Source organism: Patella vulgata, chromosome 1 (assembly GCF_932274485.2).
Source record: "Patella vulgata chromosome 1, xgPatVulg1.2, whole genome shotgun sequence".
Classification (NCBI taxonomy): Eukaryota; Metazoa; Mollusca; class Gastropoda; family Patellidae; genus Patella; species Patella vulgata.
The window spans coordinates 35,930,119-35,955,011 of NC_065879.2; the positions used below are offsets into that span (position 1 = coordinate 35,930,119).

Here is a 24,893-nt window from a genome sequence, read left to right on the forward strand (position 1 = left end):
AATCTTTCAACAAAGCATAATGAACAGCCCATTTACTATCTTGAAATCTGTTTGGTCATTTGCTGAATTTAAAATTGTAAAATTCAGTGTAAAACAACTTAATAGAATTTAGTACTAACAAGAAACTGAAGACATTGCAGTGGTACAAAACTGTGCATTATTTTCACAGAATTTAGTTAAAGATAAAAATATAAGTACATTTTATTACTTTCTCTACAATAATATTAAATTAGATAGATTTATGTGATTTCATTATAAATAGAGAGAGAGAGAAATGGGGTTTAACGTCCACTCGACACAAACTAGGTCATTTCGGGACTAACATATGGTTTTAATTTTATTTCAATAATTCGCTTGCGCGTATGGGTCTTTAGCAGTGGGAGGAAACCGGAGGACCCGGAGAAAACCCACGAGGTTGGACAGGCGACCCTACTCCTTGCCACGTATGCCGGGGATTCGAAACCACGCCAGTCGACTCAATGACAGACTTTATGATACAGAGCGCGCACGCTAACCATTCAGCCATCCAACCCCCCCCCCTCATTATAAATAACTTCATTTAATTAACTATTCTTTTGCCTTGGCAAATAAGAATTATTTGACTTAATACTTTGTTACATGTACTTGCATTGACAGACCCCTTGGTCATGCTTGATATAAAGAAGGAAAAACATGTTTTTTATGTACATTTTTTGCATTTATTGCAGGTGTGATAAATAACTTCACCACTATAGATGCAATGGAAAATAATTTCAAAAATGTTGTAAACAAAATGGTTGAATGGGGGAAGAACAAAAACACGGGGAAGAGGAGGAGGAGATAGCTGCAGAATGAAGAAGGGGAGAATGATATTGACATGGATAATTTGTATGCCTTATAACGAACAGTGAAATCTTGTCGAAACGTTGTGTGTATATAATATAGTGACTGTTATCCACAGAACTGTGCTGTGTTATATGGATGAATAAATTTATTATTTAAGATTTTGCTTTTGTTGTTAATGTATGTTGTTTGTGCTGCATGCAAGATATCCTTAATTTCTACTATCATTTTGGGACTAACATATGGTTCAACCCTATTTCAATATAGTTCCCAGAGATAACTGACGAAGTTGGACAGGCTACCCTACTCCTTCAGTCCTTGTCACATGCAAGCAGGGATTCGCAACCACGCCACTTGACTGGAGGAACGACCTTTTAATTTCACAAGCAAGTGTTAAACCACTAGACCATGGCCATGCCCCTCGGTTTACGAAGGAGGAATAGGACAGGGAATAACGGGTTGCCCTATTTGGCCCACATCTAGCATGGTATGAATTTCATCTGTGGGCCACATTTGGGCCAGTGATGGCCCAGACAAGGGCCAATTGTGCCATTTCTGGCCCACACGTGGCATGCCATATCTTTGCCAAAGCCTGCCAGTGTGCCAGATCTGGGCCATGCAAGGCGAGCGTGTGCATTAGCGAATCTGGGCCAGATCTGGCTCTGATTGGGCCACGTCTGGCCCATGTCTGCCAGATCTGGCCCACATGTGGCATGCCATATCCGGCCCAATCATTTTGCCACATGTTGCCAGATCTGGGCCAAATATGCTGTGCTGTCTGGGTTTGGATGACGATAATTTGATGCCTTGGGTAATTCGGACAAAAACCTAGTAAGTTCAAACTCGATTTCACCAAAATTTGACTTACATGCAGCTATTACAGGAGATTAGACTACCGTAGATTGGAAAATGTTGGACAATTCAATGTACAAATGTTTTGTTGGCAGATTTTATTTAGTCCAGTATATACATTTACATATTAGTAGCATTGATTTGTGGAATTTCACTTCATATCTATATAATTATAAATACTGAACGGAATTGAACCAATTTTGGACTGAGATTCAGCGTTTACAATAGTATAGTTTACAGGGGATTCGAGTATCTCTCAAGTCACTCCTTGACTTTAAGGGATTGTTTTCCCAATTTGGTTTGAAGCATTCGGGTTATGAGAGAAGGAAACATATTTATTTTCAGCGTTTCGTTTATCTTCATAACAGGACTAAGCCTATCAATATTTAGCGTTCCGCGACATTCCGTTCTGGGGTTCCCTCCCCTTTTCCCAAAACCTTGCTAACGCGATAGAGGCCACCTTTTTTAAAAGGATTTAAAAGGGGAGTATTATTTTTTTTGAGTACGAAGTGGCAAAAGTCACTCTGGCAGTGGTTTACTCTTTGTAAAATCATTTTATGAAAATATTTGTACATGGCAGTTTAAGAATACAGGTGTTCAAATAATTAAGTTCTCAAAATAGCTTTTAAAATGTTTTATTAAATCAAAAAATATATTTCATGTAGATATGAAACCAATACACTTTAATTAGGTCACTTTGAGACTAAAGTAAGCTAATTTTGTTCTATGGCTACCTTGCAATGTGAGATCGAGTTTTGCCAGGGCCTCATACTCGTCTTAATATTGATCCAACTGAAAAGGAACCTTCTATGTGCTTTTTGCATTATCCAGACACACTTTCCTTAACCTAACTGGTGCCAGTTTTGGCAAGCTTTGTTAGTAGAACCAAATCTGAAAATTCAAAAGCTCTCATCAACTGACACTGGTGTTCGAAACCAACCAAAGACTTCTAAGCCTACGTATTGGATAAATAATAATGTTTATATTTTCAAATGACAAAATGGCCAGCATTAGTGATATTCCTAGTTTCTGAATGATTAATTTCTCTTCACAATAAAGTAATATCTATGTCTTAAAAAAAACAGTATTGCCATATTTTTTTTATTATTGGCATTTTTATAAATCAAGATTACCATTTAAATCTTCATCAAAGCAAACATTTCTAAAGAATAAAAATTGTACTACAAAAACAAAAGCTAAATGTATTATACTTTTACACTGTCAGTAGTATCAAAACATGACCTTAGGTTTTCAATGGATCTTTAAGTACCCTTTGTTAAAATTTTATATTTAAAAAAATATCATATTATAATTCAGGCAAGATATAATATATGTACAGAATTTCTTATTAAAACTATCACAAAGGCAATTATCGGTATTATTTTACAGGCAAAATTAAGGATGGACATTTAAAAATTTTATAATAAAAAGAATCAAAAGTCTTATTTAAAACCTCTTTGAATGGAATAGTATTAGTGTATTCAGATTTTCTGAGTCAAAGAAACTTCTTTATTACTTCAAAAGCATGTTCCATTTCTTTAACAATGCACTAAATCAACATATTATTATGTAAAAGAAATTAGGGAATTAACTTCATATTTTGTGTTAAAGTCACTTTAGATTTAGTTACATGTTATAATGATTTATGAAATAATCTCTATAAAAATACAATAGGCTATAAAAATACCATATAAAAATCTAAATCAAAAGCAATTTCATATTCACAAAAATGCACATCACATAATAGATGGAACTCAAGGAATATTACAAAATGTATGAAATGACACGAAAATATTTACAACTGTAAAAATAAATATTAAAAAAAAAACAACAGATAAATATTTGTAACAAAAAATAAATTATGTGAACAAATAACAATAGTTATACTCTTTGATACAAAGTTTTTTTAAAAGTCATCATATAATATCTACAATAATTTCTTGTAGAGTCATTTCATATCACAGATTTTTAAAGAGATTGTTTTCAATGTCTCTCCACAACTCAAAAAGTCATCACAAACATTTCAGCACAATTTATTCACATTTAATATGCTTTTTTTCCCATTCCTTTTGTCGCTGTTTTTCTTTATCTCTTTCTTTTTCTGCCTCCTGTTGAAAAAGAAAAGCTTGTCAGGTTTTTATTGCCAAAAAATTGTAAACTGTCTTTAGACAATAAAAATTAGTTTTATCAATTAAATATATTATTACTAAAATACTATTCTTAGGAAAATACATGCATTGCTATAAAGCTATCAAGGAATACCGTAATTGCATGTATAGTTAAAGGAATTCTGGAAAGTGGGTGTGTGCACATAGTAAAGGATAGCTGAGTGTCAATAAAGCTATCAGAGGATACCAAAATAGCATGTACTAGTACAGGAATTCTGAACAGTAGGGGTGTAAACAGTAGGGAGAGAGAGAGAGAGAGAAATAGGGTTTAACGTTCACTCGACACAAACTAGGTCATTTCGGGACTAACATATGGTTTAATTTTATTTCAATAATTCGCTTGCGCTTAGGGGTCTTTAGCAGTGGGAGGAAACCGGAGGACCGGACAGGGGCGTACATAACGATTTTGTTTGGGGGGGTGTTTAGCCAAAATGCGACCGACTGTTGCCCATACCCCTAGTACGAATGACGCAGTCAGGAGCCGAGCACCACAGGTGTGAGTTTTGTAGGGGCCATGTGCAGTAGCGGATCTAGATAGGGGTAGGAGGGGGGGGGAAATCTAGGGCGCCACCCCAGCCACAATGAATGTCAACAAAATACTGGCTATAACATTAAGCGTCCCGGTATAGTTGTTTGCCGATCGTTGTCTCTCTGGAAAGCAGTTTTATTTAAGTTGACATAAAGTTTATGTCATGATTGTGCCTATAACACTGAGCAACCTTAGAAAATTTTGAAAAATTGAGTCAATATCTTGGCATTTGAGGTCATTGCTGGGAGAAATTCTTGTGGACGAGAGGACCAGAAATGTGAGTCAATTAGACAAAATCTCGAGATCCGCCCCTGTCAATTCCGCCTGTTTTGCAAGAGTTGACAGAACTTTTGTATAGTCTGATGCCCCACGACCCACACACCAGTGCCAGTGGTACTACTAACATAACTAGGCAGTTCAGTATAACCCTGAATATGATAGTGCTGAGACAGTATAAGACAACAGAGGAGTGGAAGAATGATGTTATAATGGAATCGAGCGCCGCAGGTGCAAAAAAATTTCAGATGTGTAACCGAGCTTTTAATTTTCGGGACTGGGCCTGACAATTTTAGTCAATGTCATGGCAAATTCTCATTAACGAGAGGATAAGAAATGGGACAGAATCTTGAGGCCTATTTGTCAATGTCGCCTGTTTTGTGAGAGTAGAATTAACAATTCTACGATCTTTTGACCCACGACTCACTCACTAGTGGTACTACTAACTGGGTGATTCACTGTAACTGTGAATATGACAGTGATGAGATAGTATAAGACAGAGAAGGAGTTGAAGAATGATGGCATAATGGAATTGAGCGCCGATATCTAACTGAGCTTTTAATTTTGAGGACTGGGTCTGAGGGCACTTTACCTCAATGGGGCGCTTACTTGGTCTCTGAAATGCCCTGGACTTTAGGGAGAGATTTTGCAGAATTCTGATGGTCAGAAAACACCCCATTAATTCATTTAGTCTGGGACCGACTGCGGTGAGCACTTTTTTTGAGACCGACTATTTTTTATGCCATGGGGTGAAAAACATTTTTTTCAAACATGATAAGTCGACAAGGTTATTTTATACTAAAGTTTTGCGTGAGTAGAGTGACGTGTGCAGTGAGCACTTATTCTGATACCGACTGCTCATATCTTACGACCGACTGCACTGATCTTGCGACTGACTAGTATTTGGGATCTATTCTGGCATTATTTGTTTACCTCATTAATTCATTAAGACGGCGACGCATAATTTTGAGACCGACTGCAGTGACTGCACTTATTTTGAGACCGACTATTTTTCTCCCTGGGGGAAATTTTCTTCTTGGACCTACATACTCACAACAGAATAAGAGTGAAACACAACATTTTTTCAAACATGATAAGTTGACAAGGTTATTTTATACTGAAGTTTTGCGTGAGTAGCGTGATGTGTGCAGTGAGCACTTATTTTGATACCGACTGCTCTTATTTTGCGACAGACTGCACTGATTTTGCGACCGACTATTTTTTTTCCTGGGGGGGTGTACCACCCCCTCACACCCACCCACATTTACGCCCCTGGGACCGGAGAAAACCCACGAGGTTGGACAGGCGACCCTACTCCTTGTCACGTACAACCGGGGATTCGAAACCACGCTAGTTGACTCAATGACAGGCCGTAGAAACAGTAGGGAAAGTGTATGTGTACAGGCCCATATTTCCTAACCTTTTTATATCTATCTTTACATTAAATTTTATTTATGTTCCTGTGCTTTGCAATTCTCCATGACATGATATTGTAAGTGTAGTATTTCTATACTATTAGTTTTGTATTTTGTGCATGTTTAACAGTTCTCAAACAGGAACATAGCTCTATCTGTATGTGATAGGATTCCAACAGGGCGTAAATGTTGAACTAGACGTTTACTATTTTCTTACCGTAGCTTTCATTTTATTCACTAAATAATCCACTTGACTCATCAGCGTTTCCAATTTTTTGGCACTGCTATCTTCTTCATGTTGTAAACTCAACGCTCGATTCATTGGGAAAAATTCAAAGCTCTCTCTTACTCGCTGTAATATGAAATGAAATGAAATGGGGTTTAACGTCCTACTGTTCTGCTCTGACCGGGCTAATGAAATACAAAGGGAAAATTTTCTCAATGGTTCAAGTCAATCCATGCCACAAAATGGCAGAATTTAAGGTTAAATATAGAGTTTAAGACCATATACAATCAAAATACAAGAAAAGTAAGCATATCCCCAGCCCTTACATTCAATCCATGTAGTTAAAATGAGAAATTATTAGATTTACAAAATAATTATGAATGAATTACTAACCAGATTGTTCACATAGAGTTCTAATGCAGAATAATCATTGGGTCGAGTTTCTTCCAAATGAATAAAAAAGAATAAATAAGCCCATTGATTGTGTTCTTTTTTTACATGGTGTTCAAACCCCTGAAAAAAATAAAATTAAATTAAAAATGCATTTCCACAAAAGTATTTATCGGGTGGCTATAACCAATAAAAGTATGGTAAATTTGGTATATATGTAAAGTATAGATACCCAATCTTACTAGAAAAAACCTCCATGGGACAAGCACTGGACAAAAATGTCAGGGTATCACGAACTTGCAACCCAACGTATTGTCAGCCAGCTTATAATTATTGTATGCCAGCTTGACTTAGGGATCGGTTGTTATTTCTTGACCCCACTAAATCTTTTTGCTAGATTTATTAGCTATGAATTTCACATAGAAATGAAATGAGGATTAATGTCCTACTTTTCGGCTCCATCTGGGCTATTAAAGACGGACATATGCCATGAACTGTATTATGAGGGAAATTTTGTCCCGACAGTGGTACTATAAGACCTACTCCTATTTCAGATTTCAACTGTCGGGTTCTTTTACATGCACCAAAACATGAAAACAGGACCTCCTATCCCAACAACTTGACACTGTCCCTTGTCAGACCATCCTTCATGCACTATTGACATGGGGGAAACCATAGCCTGGAAAATCATGTGAAACTTTCTCGACCAACATCGGGATCAAACCCAGGATCAAATCCGGAATCTCCATGCTAGCCAGCCAGTGACTAATCAACCAATTCTTATAGACAGTAAACTGATAATACATCTAGTTGAAAAATTGACTGTCTATTTAGGCAGTTCCATTGATTGAATATCATTCTATACCATACCATAATTTAAAAAAACTTACATTTCCTTGTCTTTCAAAATCATAATTTTCTCTACTACATATGAAACAATTAGACTTCATATCATTATCAATTTGCCACTGGAAATAAAAAAATAGAAATAATTTAATTTTGCTGTTTAATTCATCAAGACATTACATTATAACATCTGAACATGACAATTAATGACAGATAGCTTGTTTATGATATGATGTGTATATAGTTTAACTGTCTATCTATATGCATCCTCATAAAACTGTTTCTATTTCCGATCACTTAATATTCAAATCTGCTGATGTTACTAATATATCTGCCGCACCTAATGTTTCAGATTTATCATATTTAAAGGCTGTGGCAGGTGTCACACAAGAGGCAGGTTATGCTTACACTTTCATGAACACGTGGTAAAACTTAATTACATGATTGTCCTCATGTATCAACATATATTATACAGTACAATCATCCTTACCTTTGAATCTCTCAATTCAGAGAAGGTGTCGACAATGATACCAAAGATAATGTTCAGACCAATGGTTGTAACAATTATGAAGAAGATGACATCATAGGCAGCTACACCTGCAGAAACCGCAAATGATTTACCAGTAAGCATCTGTTCAAATGTCTGAAATAGAAAGATTTTAATGTTTTTGTATGCTAGATAAAAAAATTATTATTTATAAATATTATTATATACCAACATTTTAATCATCTCTGCCAAACATTCTTATGTGTATGACATGCACTTCTACAAACAAACAAACAAATCCATCAAAAATATTCACCTCATATATGCAATTACTCTTTAATAACTGCATCGAAAATGCAGGGGATTTCTTGAGTTCAACAATTTAATTGAGAGATAAGTAATTAGGTACATATTTGGCTACACAAATGAAGGTTAATAAAGCAGACATACTGACAAATTACTATAGGTAAACCTTGATTCCACTGCAATAAGTTTTTTTTATATTTCACCAGTTTCAAGAATTCTAAATACTTACATTATACATTCCATCTGAGAGACCATGATGTATAACAGTAATAAAACATTGAAACATAGTATCACATTGTCTTCCTTCATTACTGTCTAACATGTCACGGAAAAAAGCAAAGGCAGCCAGGGCATGTATATATATGATAGCCAGACCCATTAAACCAACCAATATCAAAGACAATCCTGTAAAAATAAATATTGAAAAATGAAAGATTTACTAAGGTTGGTTATTTTGAGAATAACATGTGATCTATTATTCTAATGTTATTTCTTTGACAAATACATCAACAAAGCAACAGTATTTCAGTTTAATAAAAGTGGATTCTAATGAAGAAGAATTTCTGCACGCCACATGTTCATAAATTCCAACTCCTCAGATGCAGTACTAAATTAATATAATTTATCCAAACAATTCCCAGCTTATACCACCCTTGGCAATAGGACCTGACAAGAAAATTTCAACAGCTTTTCACAGACTTGTTAAATCTGAATGAATGACCGCCCAGATATATCATTCATAACGATTATGAAAATCCCAAATAGAACTTTTTTTAGTGTTAGAACTGGACCCCAAGCACTAAACATCTTGTTCTTCATGGGGTCGACACGCTCCGAAAAAAAACACTAAGGCTCTGCCAATTTAAGAACAATTGTCTTAATTACTTTCTTCACATGCTTGAATTGATACATACCATTCCTAGTAACAGCTTGAGTAACTCGAATCAACAGTTGATTTAACTTCGCCATGTGTAGAAGATGGAACGAAAAGAAATAACCATGGAAAACAGTTCCTGCCACAGAAAATATTAAAAATGCCTGGAAAAAAATACAAATTAATATTTTGAACAATCTTACAAGTTAAATGTAGTGAAGTGTAACTCAATATTATCCATAATCTTTCACTTTAAAAACACAAATTAGAAATTAACTTCGTCCATTACCGTGAAAATATGGGCTCCTGATATACAATATTTAAGAGTCTCCAATGAAGACAAATGAGCATTTTGAAATCAGTGTTGTCTATGGTCCAGGTACGATTTGTAAAAAGTAGGAATTCAGCCCTTTAAAGAGATGAAAACAAAACAATAAGACATGTTGATTTAAGTTTTTGATCAAACCAGTCAGAACAGAGCAGTATAAAACTGATTTCGATAAAATAATTGTAATATAAGCAACTTACAAGATAGTAAAATGTTGTAAAACTAAGCAGTTTAACATGAAGATGTGATTCAGATTTCTTCTTATCTACATCCCCTTCTTTCTTCCTTCTACAGAAACAACATGTAATTAATTAATAAACATACACACTTTAAATGTCCTACTTTGGCAATTCAATTATATTCATAGTCTAGTACACTTTGTATATCAGGGTTATAATTATTTCATTTATAAATATATTACTTAAAATAGGCTTAATGCCCGCATCTCCAAGTAAACAGTTTGCCTACAAATCTAACAGCACAATTAATGCCAAATTGTCTCCGGTTGATGGAAAAGCACAAAACTTTCCAAATTAAGGAAATTGACTTCATTTTTATCAGTAAAATCCAAAAGGTTACCAGTACCTAAAAACTAGATATATAAGGGATTGGGTGGTCTTAGTGGTTTAACACATGCAATCACAAAGTCTATTATTGAGTCAAGTAGCGTGGTTTCGATTCCTCGGTTTCCTCCCACTGCTAAAGACACATAGGTGCAAGCGAATAATAGAAATAAAATTGAACCATGTGTTAGTCCCCAAATGACCTAGTTTGTGTTGAATTGACGTTAAACCCCATTTCTCTCTCTTTTTTAAAATTGACTTGTTCATTTGAATAGGACCATTATATGCAATAGCTACTTACTTGAACATGGCTGTAAAATCTGTCCAATGTGGTAATATCGGATGATTTGATAATAGATAACTTATAAACATGAGAAGTGAAACTAGGTTATGCATGCCACCCAGAATATAAGTGGCCTCTGTTGTAAATGGGTAATCACTTGTATCAGGTACAGCACTGAAATTAAAACCCATTTCTTTCTAAATGATAACATTACATAATTAAAATCCTAGTTTTATTTTAATAAGTTCAACTCTCAGCAAGGTGTCCAACGAGCATCATCAAATTGTGGTTATGAACATCCGCTTCTGGTTATAAAGGGCTAAGAAACAGCATTTGAAAGATGAATGGTCAAAATGGAAGTTGGCTCAGCACCTGAATGCAGGATATCAAAATGTGTATGCTTTAAGTTTCACCCAGCTCTGTTTGCAAATTGCAGAGAAATAAGATTTCAAATGAACTGTCCACAAGAGATGAACAGAAAGAATGTGAGTGGCACTTAGACTCCATTGGGGGCCCTGCACCACAAGGTAAAATGAGGCAAGACTTAAAATTGTACTATGAAGTTATTACTTATTTCACAAATAACAAATTAACAGGTAAAATAGACTTACTCAGACACAATGCCAGAAGCCTTCCATGTTATCAATATCATCACAGCTATTATAACCGATAATAATAATGCTATCACATTTAAATAAGGCCTGAAATACAAATACAGATGTAATACATGTACACAAAAACACATACAAACAGTATTACTTTATTCATATAATTCTTGTTTTTATAAATATAAACAACATTACTTTATTCATATAATTCTTGTTTCTATACATACAAACAGTATTATTTTATTTGTATAATTCCTGAACATACGTACATACAAACAGTATTACTTTATTCATATAATTCCTGAACATAATGTATATACAAACAGTATTACTTTATTCATAATGATATAATTTCTGAACCTATACTAAGTGGGCTTTATTCAGTTAATTGAATCTGGTTATTTTAAAGAATGTTGGGTGGTTTGCAATATTTCCGAACATATAAAATTTCTCATGGCTTAATCTGCTCTAATATGTACTCGGATTGATCGTTCAACATTTAATTAAGAAATTAATATCAATGTATCAATGCTACATAACCTCCTAGAGTGGATACATATACATAAGGGAATTTCACTTCATCATTATCTTTATAAATAGTGAACGGAATTGAACCATTTTTGGACTGATATTCCTATTAGAAATTCATCTTTTAGAACATTGTAGTTTGCAAAGGATTCCTCCTATTGCTCAAATCATGTTCAGGTATTTGAAGTTTGTTATAATTGTTATCATCTACTGATTGTGTGCTTACCATATTTTAACAATGAATCTAGCTAACGGAATGGAATTAATTTTTCTTTGGTATCGAATATCATCAATAATATCACTTGACCATTCCATAAAATCTCGTAATTTATTGCTGGGACTGGTACGATCAACTTCATATTTGAACTTGTCTTTGATTTCTTCACGAAGAACATTCTGTAAGATAATCACAAAATATCAAATAAACCAGATGAATAGATTGACAGAGAGAAGTGAGGTTTAATGTCCACCTGACACAAACTAGATAATTTGGGGACCAACATATGGTACAACTTTATTTCAATACTTGCTTGCTCGAAGAGATCTTTATCAGTGGTTGGAAACAAGAGCATCCAGAGAAAACACATAATTTTTGACAGGCAACCCTACCCCTTGTCACATACTAGGTAAGAATCAAAACCACACCACTTATTGGTATCTTAATATGGTCTAAAGCACACACAATAGACCACTTTACCACCCAACCCCATCCTAAAAACAAGTCTAATCTTTAATTGGCAGTATTTATAAAATCTCCACAAAGACTTGCAAGACTAAGAGTCTAGTTTGTTTAGGATGGGACAAAAAAACAGAGTTCCTCTGCACACATTGGCATGCACATAAAAGAACCCTGTACAGCTGTCTGTGTATTTCCCTTATAGTAAACTGAGTATGCCTCTCTTTATTAGCCTGGATGGAGCAGAAAAATAGAAAGTTAAACCATGCTTCATTTCATTTCAAATTTCAAAGCAACCTCAACTTACCTTATCTTTAACCATAAAGTAAATTTTTTGTAATATATCATCCTTTATAATCTCTATTGATAGAGAACTGTTAGAAAAATATGTCCATGCTGTCTTAGCATCATCAGTCTTTAAATGTTCTACAAAAAATATACAATTTATATATATTCGACAACCAGGTAATAACCAATTTTTTTTTAAAATTCGACAACCAGGTAATTAAGATCAAGAACTTTTACAATGTTTTGGGGTTTCAACAGCAAAATGTAGAAAGTAAATTTCTCACCTTCCAGCTCAGCACCACCATGAAGATCAATTCTACGACATAATAAATGATGATACATGAAACCCACCGATGTTAACAACCCTTCATTATCTTGACATTCTTTATTAGTCGACTAAAATTAAAATATACACAAAATATGTATGTAGAAGAAAATGAAATGTTATATATGAGAGGGAAGTTTTGCCCGGACAGAAGCACTTCTGCCTACTTCACACATTGCAACTAGCCAACGTAAGCTTATATGTTGGTGTTCCTTGGAAAGCCCTCCATCTTGCATCACTGACAAGGGGAAACCACATTGGAAATTCTAAAGGATCCTTCTTGGCCAACCTCAGTCCTTGAATTCAGGACTTCCTGTTAGTGAATCCGAAACGATGAAGATCCGAAGTAGTCAATTAAATGGAACACAAAAAGTTACAGCTTTATATATTTACATGTTATTGTGCATCACAAATATAATTAACTCACCTGTAAATCTTTGTAGGTTGTTATCATGGCATTAATTAAAGATGCTTTATCTAAATATTCATACACTTCCTGAAATAATCAGACACCAAATTTAATATATTTTAACTTCACAGTATCCTGTTTAAGAAGTAGCCTCTGTACAGCAAGAAGAAGTAGAAGACGAAATGACAGACAAGCATATCACATACCGTACCATTTATTTGTTGTTTGATAGTAAAGTTTTAAGTTGACATTAAAACAATTTCATTACGCTTAAATCTAATAAAGACAACCTATAAATCTCTCCTCTGGACAAGAAATATGATCATGACGTCTAAAATCTTGATTGTTTTGTTAATGTTGTTATAGCTAGTGACAATTTGGTGAATATTATCAAGGTTTCCAAATAACATCAATAATGTTTCAGGAGTTTGGGTGCCAAATATATTGTGCATAATGTTTTAATATAATTAGTGTTAATTGTTAAACATGTAAATCTACTATGAATAATTAATAATAAATAATGGTTAACATATATTTAAATTTAAGGAAACTATACGTTTCATTTCTCATTATATAATCCATCACTATTATTATTTGAATATATGTACATTACTTACTATTTTGCTACAAGCCAATAGATAAGCAAGCAGTATATATATGGTTTATAGACAGGGTATGATTTATGATTAAATGAATGAAATAGGCTTTAAGCCCTAATTTTCTACCCCACTTGGGTAACGAAGACAAGCATATACTATTGGAGACATTTTGCCTGGACAGGAATTGAATTTCTACTGACAAGGATTCTTTTATGCAAACATCAAGATGTCACAGAACCTTTTTTTTGTCATTGGAACAACTAGATGCTCCTCCACTGACCAGGGAAAACTGCTGCTGGAAAATTCTGGGTAGCTTTCGCAGCCATCAGCAGGATCGAACCACAGATCTCATGTTTCACAAGCAAGCACCACAGTCACTGAGCTACTGTGTCTCCTCGACATAGTAGTAATTAAGAATTTTTAACAATTTAAGTATGTATTTAAATTAAACTATTACATTTACCAATGACACCAACTTAAAAACAATAATTAATTATATGTATAACCTGATATCTGAAAATTTATTGCAAAAGCAATCTAATTAAAACATAGATCCTATTTCGTTTCGTTTTTTATAGTTCAAAATTTTGTTCAACTTGTCTTCACAACACTAGGATCTGGAAGAGTTGTTATATAACAGGCGTTCTAGTTGATATGAGGAAGTAGCCATGAAACGGTCTGTTACGGCCAGTTCTTGCTGTGCTCAGCACGGAATTGTGGGTAAACCTCCTAGAAACGTCCAAGTCGCTCGTATGACCCTGGACGTGACCTCCCAGTACAACTGGTCAGATGAAGGCCATCGAAAGTGTAAAAAAATGAAACCAAATATAGATCTGTATTTTAATCAGATTGTTGCAAAAGGATGGTGGCACACAGCAACCATTAATATATGTTCAACCAACACCATAGAATACAAATACCAGACATATTTATTAACATTTAAATATATATTCAAAACTAAGATATTCTTTTCTAGCCAAAAGGATTACTTGTTTTTCATGTCTAACATTAAAATATCAAAATCATCAAATTCACTTTAAGATTTGCTGTATATGAATGTATATAAAAATGTCTGAAGCAAGTAATAACGTGGTTAATACAACATATTATACAACAGATACTGATAACAAGTTATTACCGAACACGTTTGATCTTGAAGTTGTTTCTAAAATAAATGAAACTAAATTACACAGAAATCTATGAAAAACATGAAATAAAGAGGGAGAATATTTAAGAAGTGAACAGGCTAAGAACAATAAGTCTATATGTATTACAATATAACTAAAGTCTATATAATAACAATCCTTGGTTACCTGGGACTGATTTTTGTAAAGATAGGTTAGGCAATTGATCAGAAGTGTACCGACCAATCACTGCTTAGTAAAAAGATAAACACGTTTTTTTTTTTTCATGTCCAATCCCAGGAAACCAATTGGTCAAATTTTCAATAAATACACTCTAAATATGACATCTACAGGACACAAAAGGGATAATACTGGGTTAATAAATATCTATACAGAGAAATCTACACCTTTATATCAAAATCTTCATTTTCTCACCAATTTGAAATTTGCCAGTGGCTAAAAATATTGATTTTAAGTACAGAATTTGAGTGTTACAGTATGAAAGAGACAGACTTATCCCGAGAAAATTTCTGTATTATGATATAAATGTAAGATTGTTGTGTGTAATACTACTGATAAATGTGCTCTGGGTTTTAACACCACCTGAAGTAGCATAATCTTACTTGTAATAATGTAGTTTCATCTTCGACATTAACTGGTGGAGTTTCTTCTGTTAAAGATCGTATTAACGTAGCTATTGACTTTTTTAGCGTATAAATCTGAAACAGTAAGAAATTAACATTTTATATTATGTAACAACTCTTGGCTTCAATAAAAAATATTCAAATGTAGCCTAAATATTAAATTAATTCAAAGACATTATAAAATCTGTTCAGGAAACTGATACCTGCTTTATATCTACCTATTGCAAACTTTCTTATTTTATCACATAAAGTTATTCAAATAAGAATACATATACCAACCTGTTCCAATTTACAACCTTTGTAAATTTCTGATCTTAGAATATGATTGATATAATCACAGATCTTATTATCAAATACAACAGTCTGATTATCGAAATTACCCTGAAAAATACATGAACATTTATACACAGTACAAGAGCAGTGACATTTAACTTAATAACACAAATATTTTAGTTCAAACACATAACCCGGCTATGCCAGTTGGTATGTTCCATGTTTAATTATAAGCCATTACATGACACTAGCTCTCACTACAAACAAACAGCCCTGTCAAGTGCACAGCTGTTGCGCCCACACAAATTAATAAATGGTCCTATAATACGGAAAGCTAACCAAATATCTTGAGTGGTTTGAGGTGGTCTAAGAAACAGTAGTTTCAGACAGTTTCGGTCTATCCAGGGATGTACCTGCATTAATACACCTTTCTCAAAATATTTTGTGCCTTGTGTTGAAGGTTTAAATAGCATGTTACATTTGTGGTAAATCTCAAGAATAAATATCAATATGCCAAATAAAATCCTGTAAGAAAAACACAGTTAAACATGTTAATAGCATCATGTATAATATTTAAAGTAAAAGTCCTACTTACAGAAGTATATTCAACCAATGTATCAAATAATTCTATAATGAGTGAAATAGTATTATTGTTAATACTTGAATACAGAATACTGAGAAACTTGGTCGTTTCTGCAACAAGGTTCACAGATTTAATATTATCAGGCTGTTCTCGTAGATAATTCTGAAAAAAAAACCCAATTAAATAAGTATCAAATCTATTCTGTAAAAATATACTTACATTAATCAAAATGTAATTTCAACATCAAAGAAGTAGGCCTAGATCTGGACAGACAATATTATTAATATATCATAATATATAAACTTTTTATAATATCTTGAGTAATCATTAATGTTTGTCAATGCAGAGGAATTCCAAGTCTTATTTACTGAAGCTGCATCAAGCTCAAAGACAGTGGGAAAACATGTATAGTAATTATAAGCTGGAAGTGTTAACCCAGACTTGTATTATTATTGGAGATTGACTCATTGAAGATAATAGAGAAATGGTGTTTAAAATTACACCCAAAATAACTTGGTTACTCACTAAAACATGGTATATCTATTCACTTTAACAATTTGCATGCACATAGAGCACTATAGTAGTAGGTGAGTGTGGGGGAGGGTTGTCTGACGTTAAGCAGCCAACAATACTCTGTGTAATGTACATTATGATTTAAAGGACAATATTGGTGCCAGTCATTATCACATATGTGATAGAACTGGTTAAACACGTTCCAAATATTACTTTATCACAGAGATCATTCTTACAATCAATTGCTACAACAATCGGAAGTGACGAACGCAAAAGGAAAGAAGACACAAGTTATCCCTCCATATAACTGACTGAAGTGATGAGTGATAACAGATACATGGACGAATTTCTGCTCACTAATAATTCCTTTGAGGACCAAAAGTTGTTGTGTGAGACTGTGAAAGGATAATTGACAAATCATAAAAACTAATTGACTGTCACTAGATACGAGAACATGAAAGAAAAATAGAAAAAGTCTGTGCATTACCATGTTTTTATAAGTATAGAATGAATAAACACACGTGAATGTACGGATTGTTTCTATTTTCTCATGTTCTCTTATCTAATGACATTCAATTACTTTTTTGAATTGTCAGATATACCCTTACAATCTCATATAACAACTTTTGGTCTTCAAAGAAATTATTAGTGAGCAAAAATTCGCCCATGTATCTGTTATCACTCGTCACTTCAGTCAGTTATATAGAGGGATAACTTGTGTTTTCCTTTTGCATTTATCACTTCGATTGTTGAAGCATTGATTACGAATCTATCGTAGCAATGATCTCTGTGATAAAATAATACTTGGAATGTGTTTAGTCAGTGCTATCACATATTATGTGATAATGACTGGCATCAATATTGTCATTTAAAACCAAATAGGGACTGGAGCACAAAGCCAACACCAATAAGGATGAGAATATATATAGTATTTATATTACCTGAATACCGTTATGTTGATTATCACACATTAAACCTAAAACTCGTAATACTAATTCCAAATAACCATCATCTTTAAAATCTAAATCATCTGTCATCTGTACAGCATAGCTCGTTAACTCAGCTAACTCTTCTTCATCTAATTGCTATGGAAAATAATCACATACTTATACACGTTTAAAATTTTCATGAAATATTATAAACATTTCATTACAGTAGGGTGTAAATGACTACAATTACATGTAAGATTTAGATAAAGAGCTCATAGTAGTTCATGAAAATAGATAATGAAGAATAAATATATTGAACATTTCAGTCAAAGTACTTTATTCTAAATAGTCTCAATTGTCAAGTACCATTGCTACGAATGTCTAACTTAATGCATCTTGAACATCAAAAAACAAAAACAACACTATTGAAAATTTCAGTCAAATTACTTTATTCCGAGCGATGTTATGTGTGTTTCGAAGTATTGACAAGATATACTGTGTAAATAGTCTCAATTGTCAAGTACCATTGCTACAATGATAAACAATATGTCTCTAACATAAGGCATCTTGAACATCAAAAAAGAAAAAAAACACTGAAAACATAAAGGTCCTATAACTACATAAAACACTGAAAACATCAAAGCAATTTTAGTCAATGGTTGAGTATACCTGTGCATCATAACAGCTTTTTAATGTCATTATTTTTGTTTACTACAGTTACAAGCAGAATTAAACTAGATTTCAGATCAGACTGTCTTATTATTTAGCTTCAAGCTGATATTTGATAGTAAAAAAAGCACTTACATCAATCTTAATGTCCACTTCTTCTTCATTGGCTGGAGCCACAGAAGACTTTTTCTTGGAAAAGGGCACTATGTCTTTTTTCCCAGAATCAGAAAATACAGCACTTCCATTCTTCATCAAATTAGGTGGTGCAATTAATAACTGACTTCCTCTTGGGGAACGACCTTTACCATACCTGGGCTCTGGAATTCCAAGCTTGTTAGTTTTCTGTTAAAGAGAAATCAAAAATTTACTTTTTTCCAAATTCTTAATTAAATAAAGGATATTAATGAGTGCTTAAAATAAGAGCAAATTAGTACCACAGAAAATAAAATAAAAGTAAGAAAATTAAAGTTCTGTACAAAACAAAAAAATAGTTTACAATAATAACTATTTGGATAAACTTTCTAAGTATTTGATATCTCTACTGATACAGTGAACCAAAGATTTTGTTTATGACGTCACTGGCAAAACAAACCAAACAATTGTCAGGGTTGAAACTGCTGACAAACAAATAGGACCAATCTACACAGTATTTGAACCGGGAAGCCTATAACTTTTAGAAACCATCATTATCTATTGTTTTTTTTTAATATAGAAACAGGCAGACCACCTCCTTTAATTCAGAGAAAAAATAATACTCTCAGACAATCATGTAAAGTGTACAAGTTAATTAAAGAGAGATTTCCTACCTTAAATAAGGATGAGCCCTTTAAACTAGAGCGAGATTTGGCCATAGATAACATAGAACCAAGATGACTAGCTAAAAATGCATCCTAAGAGAGAAAAAGGTGCAAAAATAAAAATTTAATAGATATAAAACATACAATATTCATTTAATTAGATTAATAATAAAAAAAAGTACACAGAAGGTTGTGTGAATGAATTCATATATTCTGAAAAATGTGTATTTAATACAAAAGAAAGTAGGATAATCATTGCACAGATTAGATTTTTATTCCTTAATTTACTGGCCTGTTCAACCTCGTAGGTTTTCTCTGGGTCGTCCGGTTTCTTCCCACTGCTAAAGACCCTTACACGTAAGAGATTGATTGAAATAAAACTGAACTGTATGTTAGTCCTGAAATGACCTAGTTAGTGTCGAGTGGATGTTCAAACCCCATCTCTCTCTTTCTCACTTTACTATCATCTGTACTTCATGTTCAAACCTAAGATTATATGGGAGATACCCAAGGGAGGTAAATCTCATCTATGGATTGAACAGGAGTATACAAACTGAAATGAAGTGGGGTTTAATGTCCTACTGTTCTGCTCCAACTGGGAAAAAGTGTATGAAATCTTGCCCTGACAGCTTTGGGAGGGGGGGGATATAAACTAATTTTTCAACACTTTTACTTACCGCTGGAACCGCACCTTCTTTCATGGCTTTCTGTAAAGCTTTAGTTTGAGCGATCATTTCATCAACCTTAGCTTGATGTTGAGCATTTAGGAGACGTCTGTAATTAATGAAATAAAACATATTTCTTAAAGCAACAAAAATGAAATGAAATGGGGTTTAACGTTCTACTGTTCTGCTCCGAACTGGGCTAATGAAGACGGACATACGTCACACAGTGTGCTATGAGGGAAATTTTGCCGAGACAGCGGCACTACTGTCAAGGAATCTTTTAAGTGCACGTTAATATGTACATGGGACCTCAGGTTTTCGTCCCATCCAGACAATTAGACAGCTGTCCTTGTCAGGCCCTCTGTCCTGTATCACTGACGGGGTAACCATGCCGGAAAATCTGGATGAACTTTCTCGGGCAATACAGGGATCGAACACCCGACCCCTAGACTAGCAAGCCAGTGTCTTACCTACCGTGACCCCCCCCCCCCTGTGTTCTTAATAATGGGACAAGCTATATATGTGATCAATAAGAATTCAAAGGTATCGTGTCCAAAGCATCAACAACCAATGTGTCATCTCTGCTTAGCCTAAGCAGAAAATGCTTGTCGTTAACTTCCATCATCCTAATAAACATCAATTTAAAGTGTGACAGACAGACTCTGGGTATTTTACATGTAAAATAGAAATACATACTTTTCTCTGGTTGCTAAGGCTGATAGTTGCATTCTATTTTTTATAGCAAAAAAGAATGTCTCTTCTCTTGTTCCAGTAAAATACTCAAACAGACTATTCTGTAATGTATAAAATAAATTTGACATTTTATAATATCGTTAAATGCACTAAAAGATTATATATTATGTAGCCCATTTATCAATGAACATAAGCTTGTCATGTTGCTCATATTATTTCATCCGAACTAAGTAGCATCAAAAATGCCTGGCTTGATAAATTGGCCTCCATTAAAAGTAAGGTGTTTTTATTACAATTACTGCTTATAATAACATGAATACAACAAATATAAAACATTTTGTCTGTAAAACAATAAAGTAATATAGCAGACTGATTGATCTAGAATAGTTTAATTTTCTGATTAATCTGACATTAACCAAAAACAAAAGAAAATATCATTTCAAAAGAAAAAAAAAACCAGTAGTCAAGGTTCTCAATTCAAAATTGTACCATTTGGCTTGACTTACCTGAACTGCTTCATTTCCACCAAATAATAACGCACACATAAAAGCTAATAATTCTCGTACTATGTCATCAACTGAACTAGACAGATGTGTACTGACACTATCAACAACACCATATGAATTAATGGCTATCTGGACAGATTCTATTACTTCTAGTTGTCTACAATATATCAATATTTAGAAATAATTATACAAATTTGTACAAATTAAATTTGTACAATGAAAGAGATAATTTTGCCAGAGCAGAGCAGCACACTGTTTTTACCATAAACTGGTAAATAAATATTGTTTAATATTTTCCCTTCCATATTCCTAACCAATTCTGAGATTAACTTCAAGGATATTTCAAAGATAAGAATATATTAATATACATTTTTGCTGAAATTTCAAACCATTTTTTTGCTTGTCATATTGCCAGGGCAGACTACTGATACCAATAAATGGACTGTGAATCATTAACAGAACAAGATTTAATTCTTGGCCAAATTTGTTTCCCAAACTAGGGTTAACCTAAGAATTCCTGCAAATTACCATACACTAACATACACCAAACTACTAGAGTAGACAGAGCATGTTCAGTAACTTAAAACACCCCAAATGTCTTACCTGCTGTTTGCTTTCATATTTACTTCCCAATCTACTGGTAGTTTGATTATTTCATTATGTATTAAACCACGGAGTAATTTTAGACATTTGATATCCAACTCTGTTTGATCTAATCTTTGTTTCTCGGTTAAGTTGTTTAAATTACTGGATATTCTGAAAATATTTAGATACAAATCATAAACAGTATACTACTCTTGTTCTTTTGGTGGGCCAAGTGGTTAAAGCATGCACTGCAAATTATGGTTCAGTTTCATATCATTTTGGTATAAGAAGCAACCCCATGGGTTTTCCCTAAGTTCTCCCATTTCCCTACAGTTATAAGTTATAAAAATATACAAATCCCATATCTCTTTTTTGAGAGCAAATAAAAATGACAAAGATTGAACTTCTGTTTTATGTGCCGCACTAACAAACTATCGTACTCAAGAGTTCAGTACCTGACCCACTCTATAACAGCAGTTCTCTTATAAAGTTTTTGATTTCTTGTATTAATGAAAATACATTCATTGGATATTATATTTCACTACTTACTTGAGTTGCATCACCAATTTCTCAGCTAGCTTATATCTCAGTGCAGGATTCCTGGTATTTGGGTTAATGAAACATTTCAGGTGATTTTGAAATTCCAGACCTAATGGTAAATCTTCATCCCCACCCTGCTCAGCATATTCTGGAAGGAAATGAAATGAAATGGGATGTAACTTCCTACTGCTCTGCTCCGACTGCGCTAATGAAGACAGGCATATGCCATACAGTGTGCTATGAGGGAAATTGTGCCCAGACAGCTGCACTACAACCTGCTCTTATATTAAATTCCAACTGCCAAGGGAACTTAATGTACAATCCAATGTGTACATGGGACTTTGTGTTTTGTCCCATACAAATGACTATATTCTGTCCCTTGCCAGGCCCTCGGTCCTGCACCATTGACAAGGAGAAAACCGCGCTGATGAACTTTCTCGGCCAATATGCAGGGATCGAACACAAGACCTCCAGGTTAGTGAGTCAAAGTCTTACCCACTGAGCCACCGCGGCTCACTATTCCGGAAGGAAAAATTCAATTCAAGACCATTTGTAAATCAACCAAAGTTTAAACCCTGGACCAAAACATAGGATATTGTACAATTATACATAGTGTGGACAATTTGTGTGTTGTGATCCTGATGCAGGGAGGTAACTCTAGGCTTCACATATTTAATATTTCTGATTAAAAAATGACATCAACATGGATCAATAGGTAATGTTTTAACATCATATCTGGCTTGTTTTTGTTTCAACTAATACCTTATTGAAACATATAATATCTATTACCTATGTATGCTACTAGGATTATTGGATAAATGACATCATATCTGATTTGTCTTTGTTTCAACTAATACATTAATGAAAATAATATCTATTACCTATACTACTAGAACTATTGGATAATGACATACCTTTATCACTTGGGTAGCCTATTTGGTATTCTACAGTATTCAAACCACCATAAGATAACTCCATATTCACAACAAATATATTCAAATTAACATTAATCTCTTCTTCTGCAGCATAATATTCATCATATTTCTGAAATAAAAAGAAAATCAACATTTACATTTATCGTGATAAAATCATCGTCAATCTTTTCATATCAGATTTATATAAAAATATTATAAACCAGAAAATCATAGCGATATAATAATTATCGTGTCCCAATATTGATGATAATATATATGCTATATCATCACCTTCGCAAGACAAGTAATGCTGTAGTCCACAGAACAATGTTGAAATGGCAATGCGAGAGGTCATGCAAAATATCAAAAAGTAGATTTTAGAACCCTGCCAGTTATGTTAACATATTACTGTTATTAATATTTTACTTCATCTAACTTGTATGACATTCTATTGATAGAATCACATTCATCAGTAAAAATAGCATTATTAATTATAAGTATCAACTGGTCTAGGGTTAATCTCCATCATAGCATCTACCGACGTTAGCAACAATAATTTGACATCAATCGACGATTTTCTGCCCAAGTAATCAAAATTTGACTTCTTAAGACACATGTATAAATTATCTCGATAATATCGTTTATCGTGATATTTGACAAGTTATTATCACATCCCAATATTTTTTTTTTTCATTATCTCCCAACCCTACATCGACAAGAATGTTTTGGGCCGTATTAACATATTCATGTTTCTTTTTAAATATTACAATGAGTTCATCTTTACATAAAGAATGTTGGTCTTCAAATGAGAATTCCATAGAATCGAACACAAAGCAGTGTTCGTTAAAGAGGACAACAGACCCTGATCCTGCCACTCACTTGCCTCCCCCCAACCCCCAACAAACGCATACACCTTGCCCCCTGCCCCTTGGATGTTCCTGTGCCGCTGAAACTGACATGAGAATTAGTGCCTGTTTGTTTTTCCACAGCATGATGCAATATAGGTACAATTCACATCATACTTTCTTCAAATTGTTACTCACCTTTCTGGCATCACTTTGAATATCATGATTATTATTTCCACCATATTTCTCAAAGAAATCTTCCATTTTCTACAAAGTCAATTAAAAACAGTTATAAACACATCAGCAAAAATATTAAACAAATAACATTGAAGAAACAAAAAAAAACAATGTGAAAATATAATATTCTTACATTTTTAGATATAGCATTTGATGCTGTTATTAAAGCTCTCATTGCACCTATTAGATTCTTCATCTGTCGTTCATCACTAATTAATGGAGCAATCAGATCAAGGAATGCCTGAAAAACAGAACAAATAGTATAATAATCAACCCCCAAATTGTGCCACCTCAATAAGATGCCATCTTGATCAGGTAAAACAAGTTCCCTGAACGTGATACCAATTTCATTAATTCAGAACATTTCTGTATTCTATACTGACAATCGATCACTTTCTCTTCTGATAAGTATCTAATTTACCTCAAATGCTACAGCAAGGGCTGACAACTCTTTACTTTCATTAGGAAACATTGAATCTGGTTGGTAGTAACTTCGACAAAATATCTTTAAGAAAAATAAAATAACATATTTATTATCCATTATGACAATAAATTTGTGTATATCGGTAGAGGGAGAT

The 24,893-nt window shown here is 33.6% G+C and overlaps 1 protein-coding gene across 2 annotated transcripts; it reads right to left on the minus strand.

The window, feature by feature from the left end:
• Positions 1–2,293: 2,293 nt before the first annotated feature.
• On the minus strand, positions 2,294–24,776 carry LOC126814894 (inositol 1,4,5-trisphosphate receptor type 2). Of its 2 annotated transcripts, XM_050540346.2 has the most exons (30): positions 24,737–24,776; positions 24,496–24,556; positions 24,277–24,345; positions 23,234–23,363; positions 22,329–22,467; positions 21,798–21,950; positions 21,195–21,351; positions 20,692–20,789; positions 20,008–20,104; positions 19,340–19,423; positions 18,669–18,875; positions 17,877–18,020; positions 16,435–16,584; positions 15,846–15,947; positions 15,546–15,641; positions 14,937–14,963; positions 13,218–13,286; positions 12,750–12,861; positions 12,485–12,603; positions 11,728–11,897; positions 10,977–11,066; positions 10,384–10,539; positions 9,720–9,807; positions 9,232–9,355; positions 8,547–8,722; positions 8,015–8,167; positions 7,569–7,646; positions 6,682–6,801; positions 6,280–6,414; positions 2,294–3,782 (listed from the first exon to the last, which is right to left on the minus strand). In XM_050540346.2, exons 3-30 carry the CDS (start codon positions 24,340–24,342, stop codon positions 3,708–3,710), a joined length of 3,315 nt encoding a protein of 1,104 aa, XP_050396303.2. In that variant the 5' UTR covers positions 24,343–24,345; positions 24,496–24,556; positions 24,737–24,776; the 3' UTR covers positions 2,294–3,707. The 2 variants fall into 2 exon arrangements, with proteins under 2 accessions (XP_050396303.2, XP_050396307.2); XM_050540350.2 differs by lacking the exons at positions 16,435–16,584; positions 17,877–18,020; positions 18,669–18,875; ... (8 more) ...; positions 24,496–24,556; positions 24,737–24,776 and having other exon boundaries at positions 15,846–15,966.
• Positions 24,777–24,893: the final 117 nt, after the last annotated feature.

What these genes read in the sequence shown, in the direction of transcription:
- LOC126814894 (XM_050540346.2), bottom strand. Translation starts at nt 24,342, where the DNA reads ATGGAAGATTTCTTTGAGAAATATGGTGGAAATAATAATCATGATATT. An exon ending in AATATGAAAGCAAACAGCAG is followed by an intron (nt 21,352 to 21,797) that starts GTAAGACATTTG and finishes GATATATTGTAG; the next exon opens with ACAACTAGAAGTAATAGAAT. An exon ending in TGAATAAAATGAAAGCTACG is followed by an intron (nt 3,783 to 6,279) that starts GTAAGAAAATAG and finishes CTTTTTCAACAG; the next exon opens with GAGGCAGAAAAAGAAAGAGA.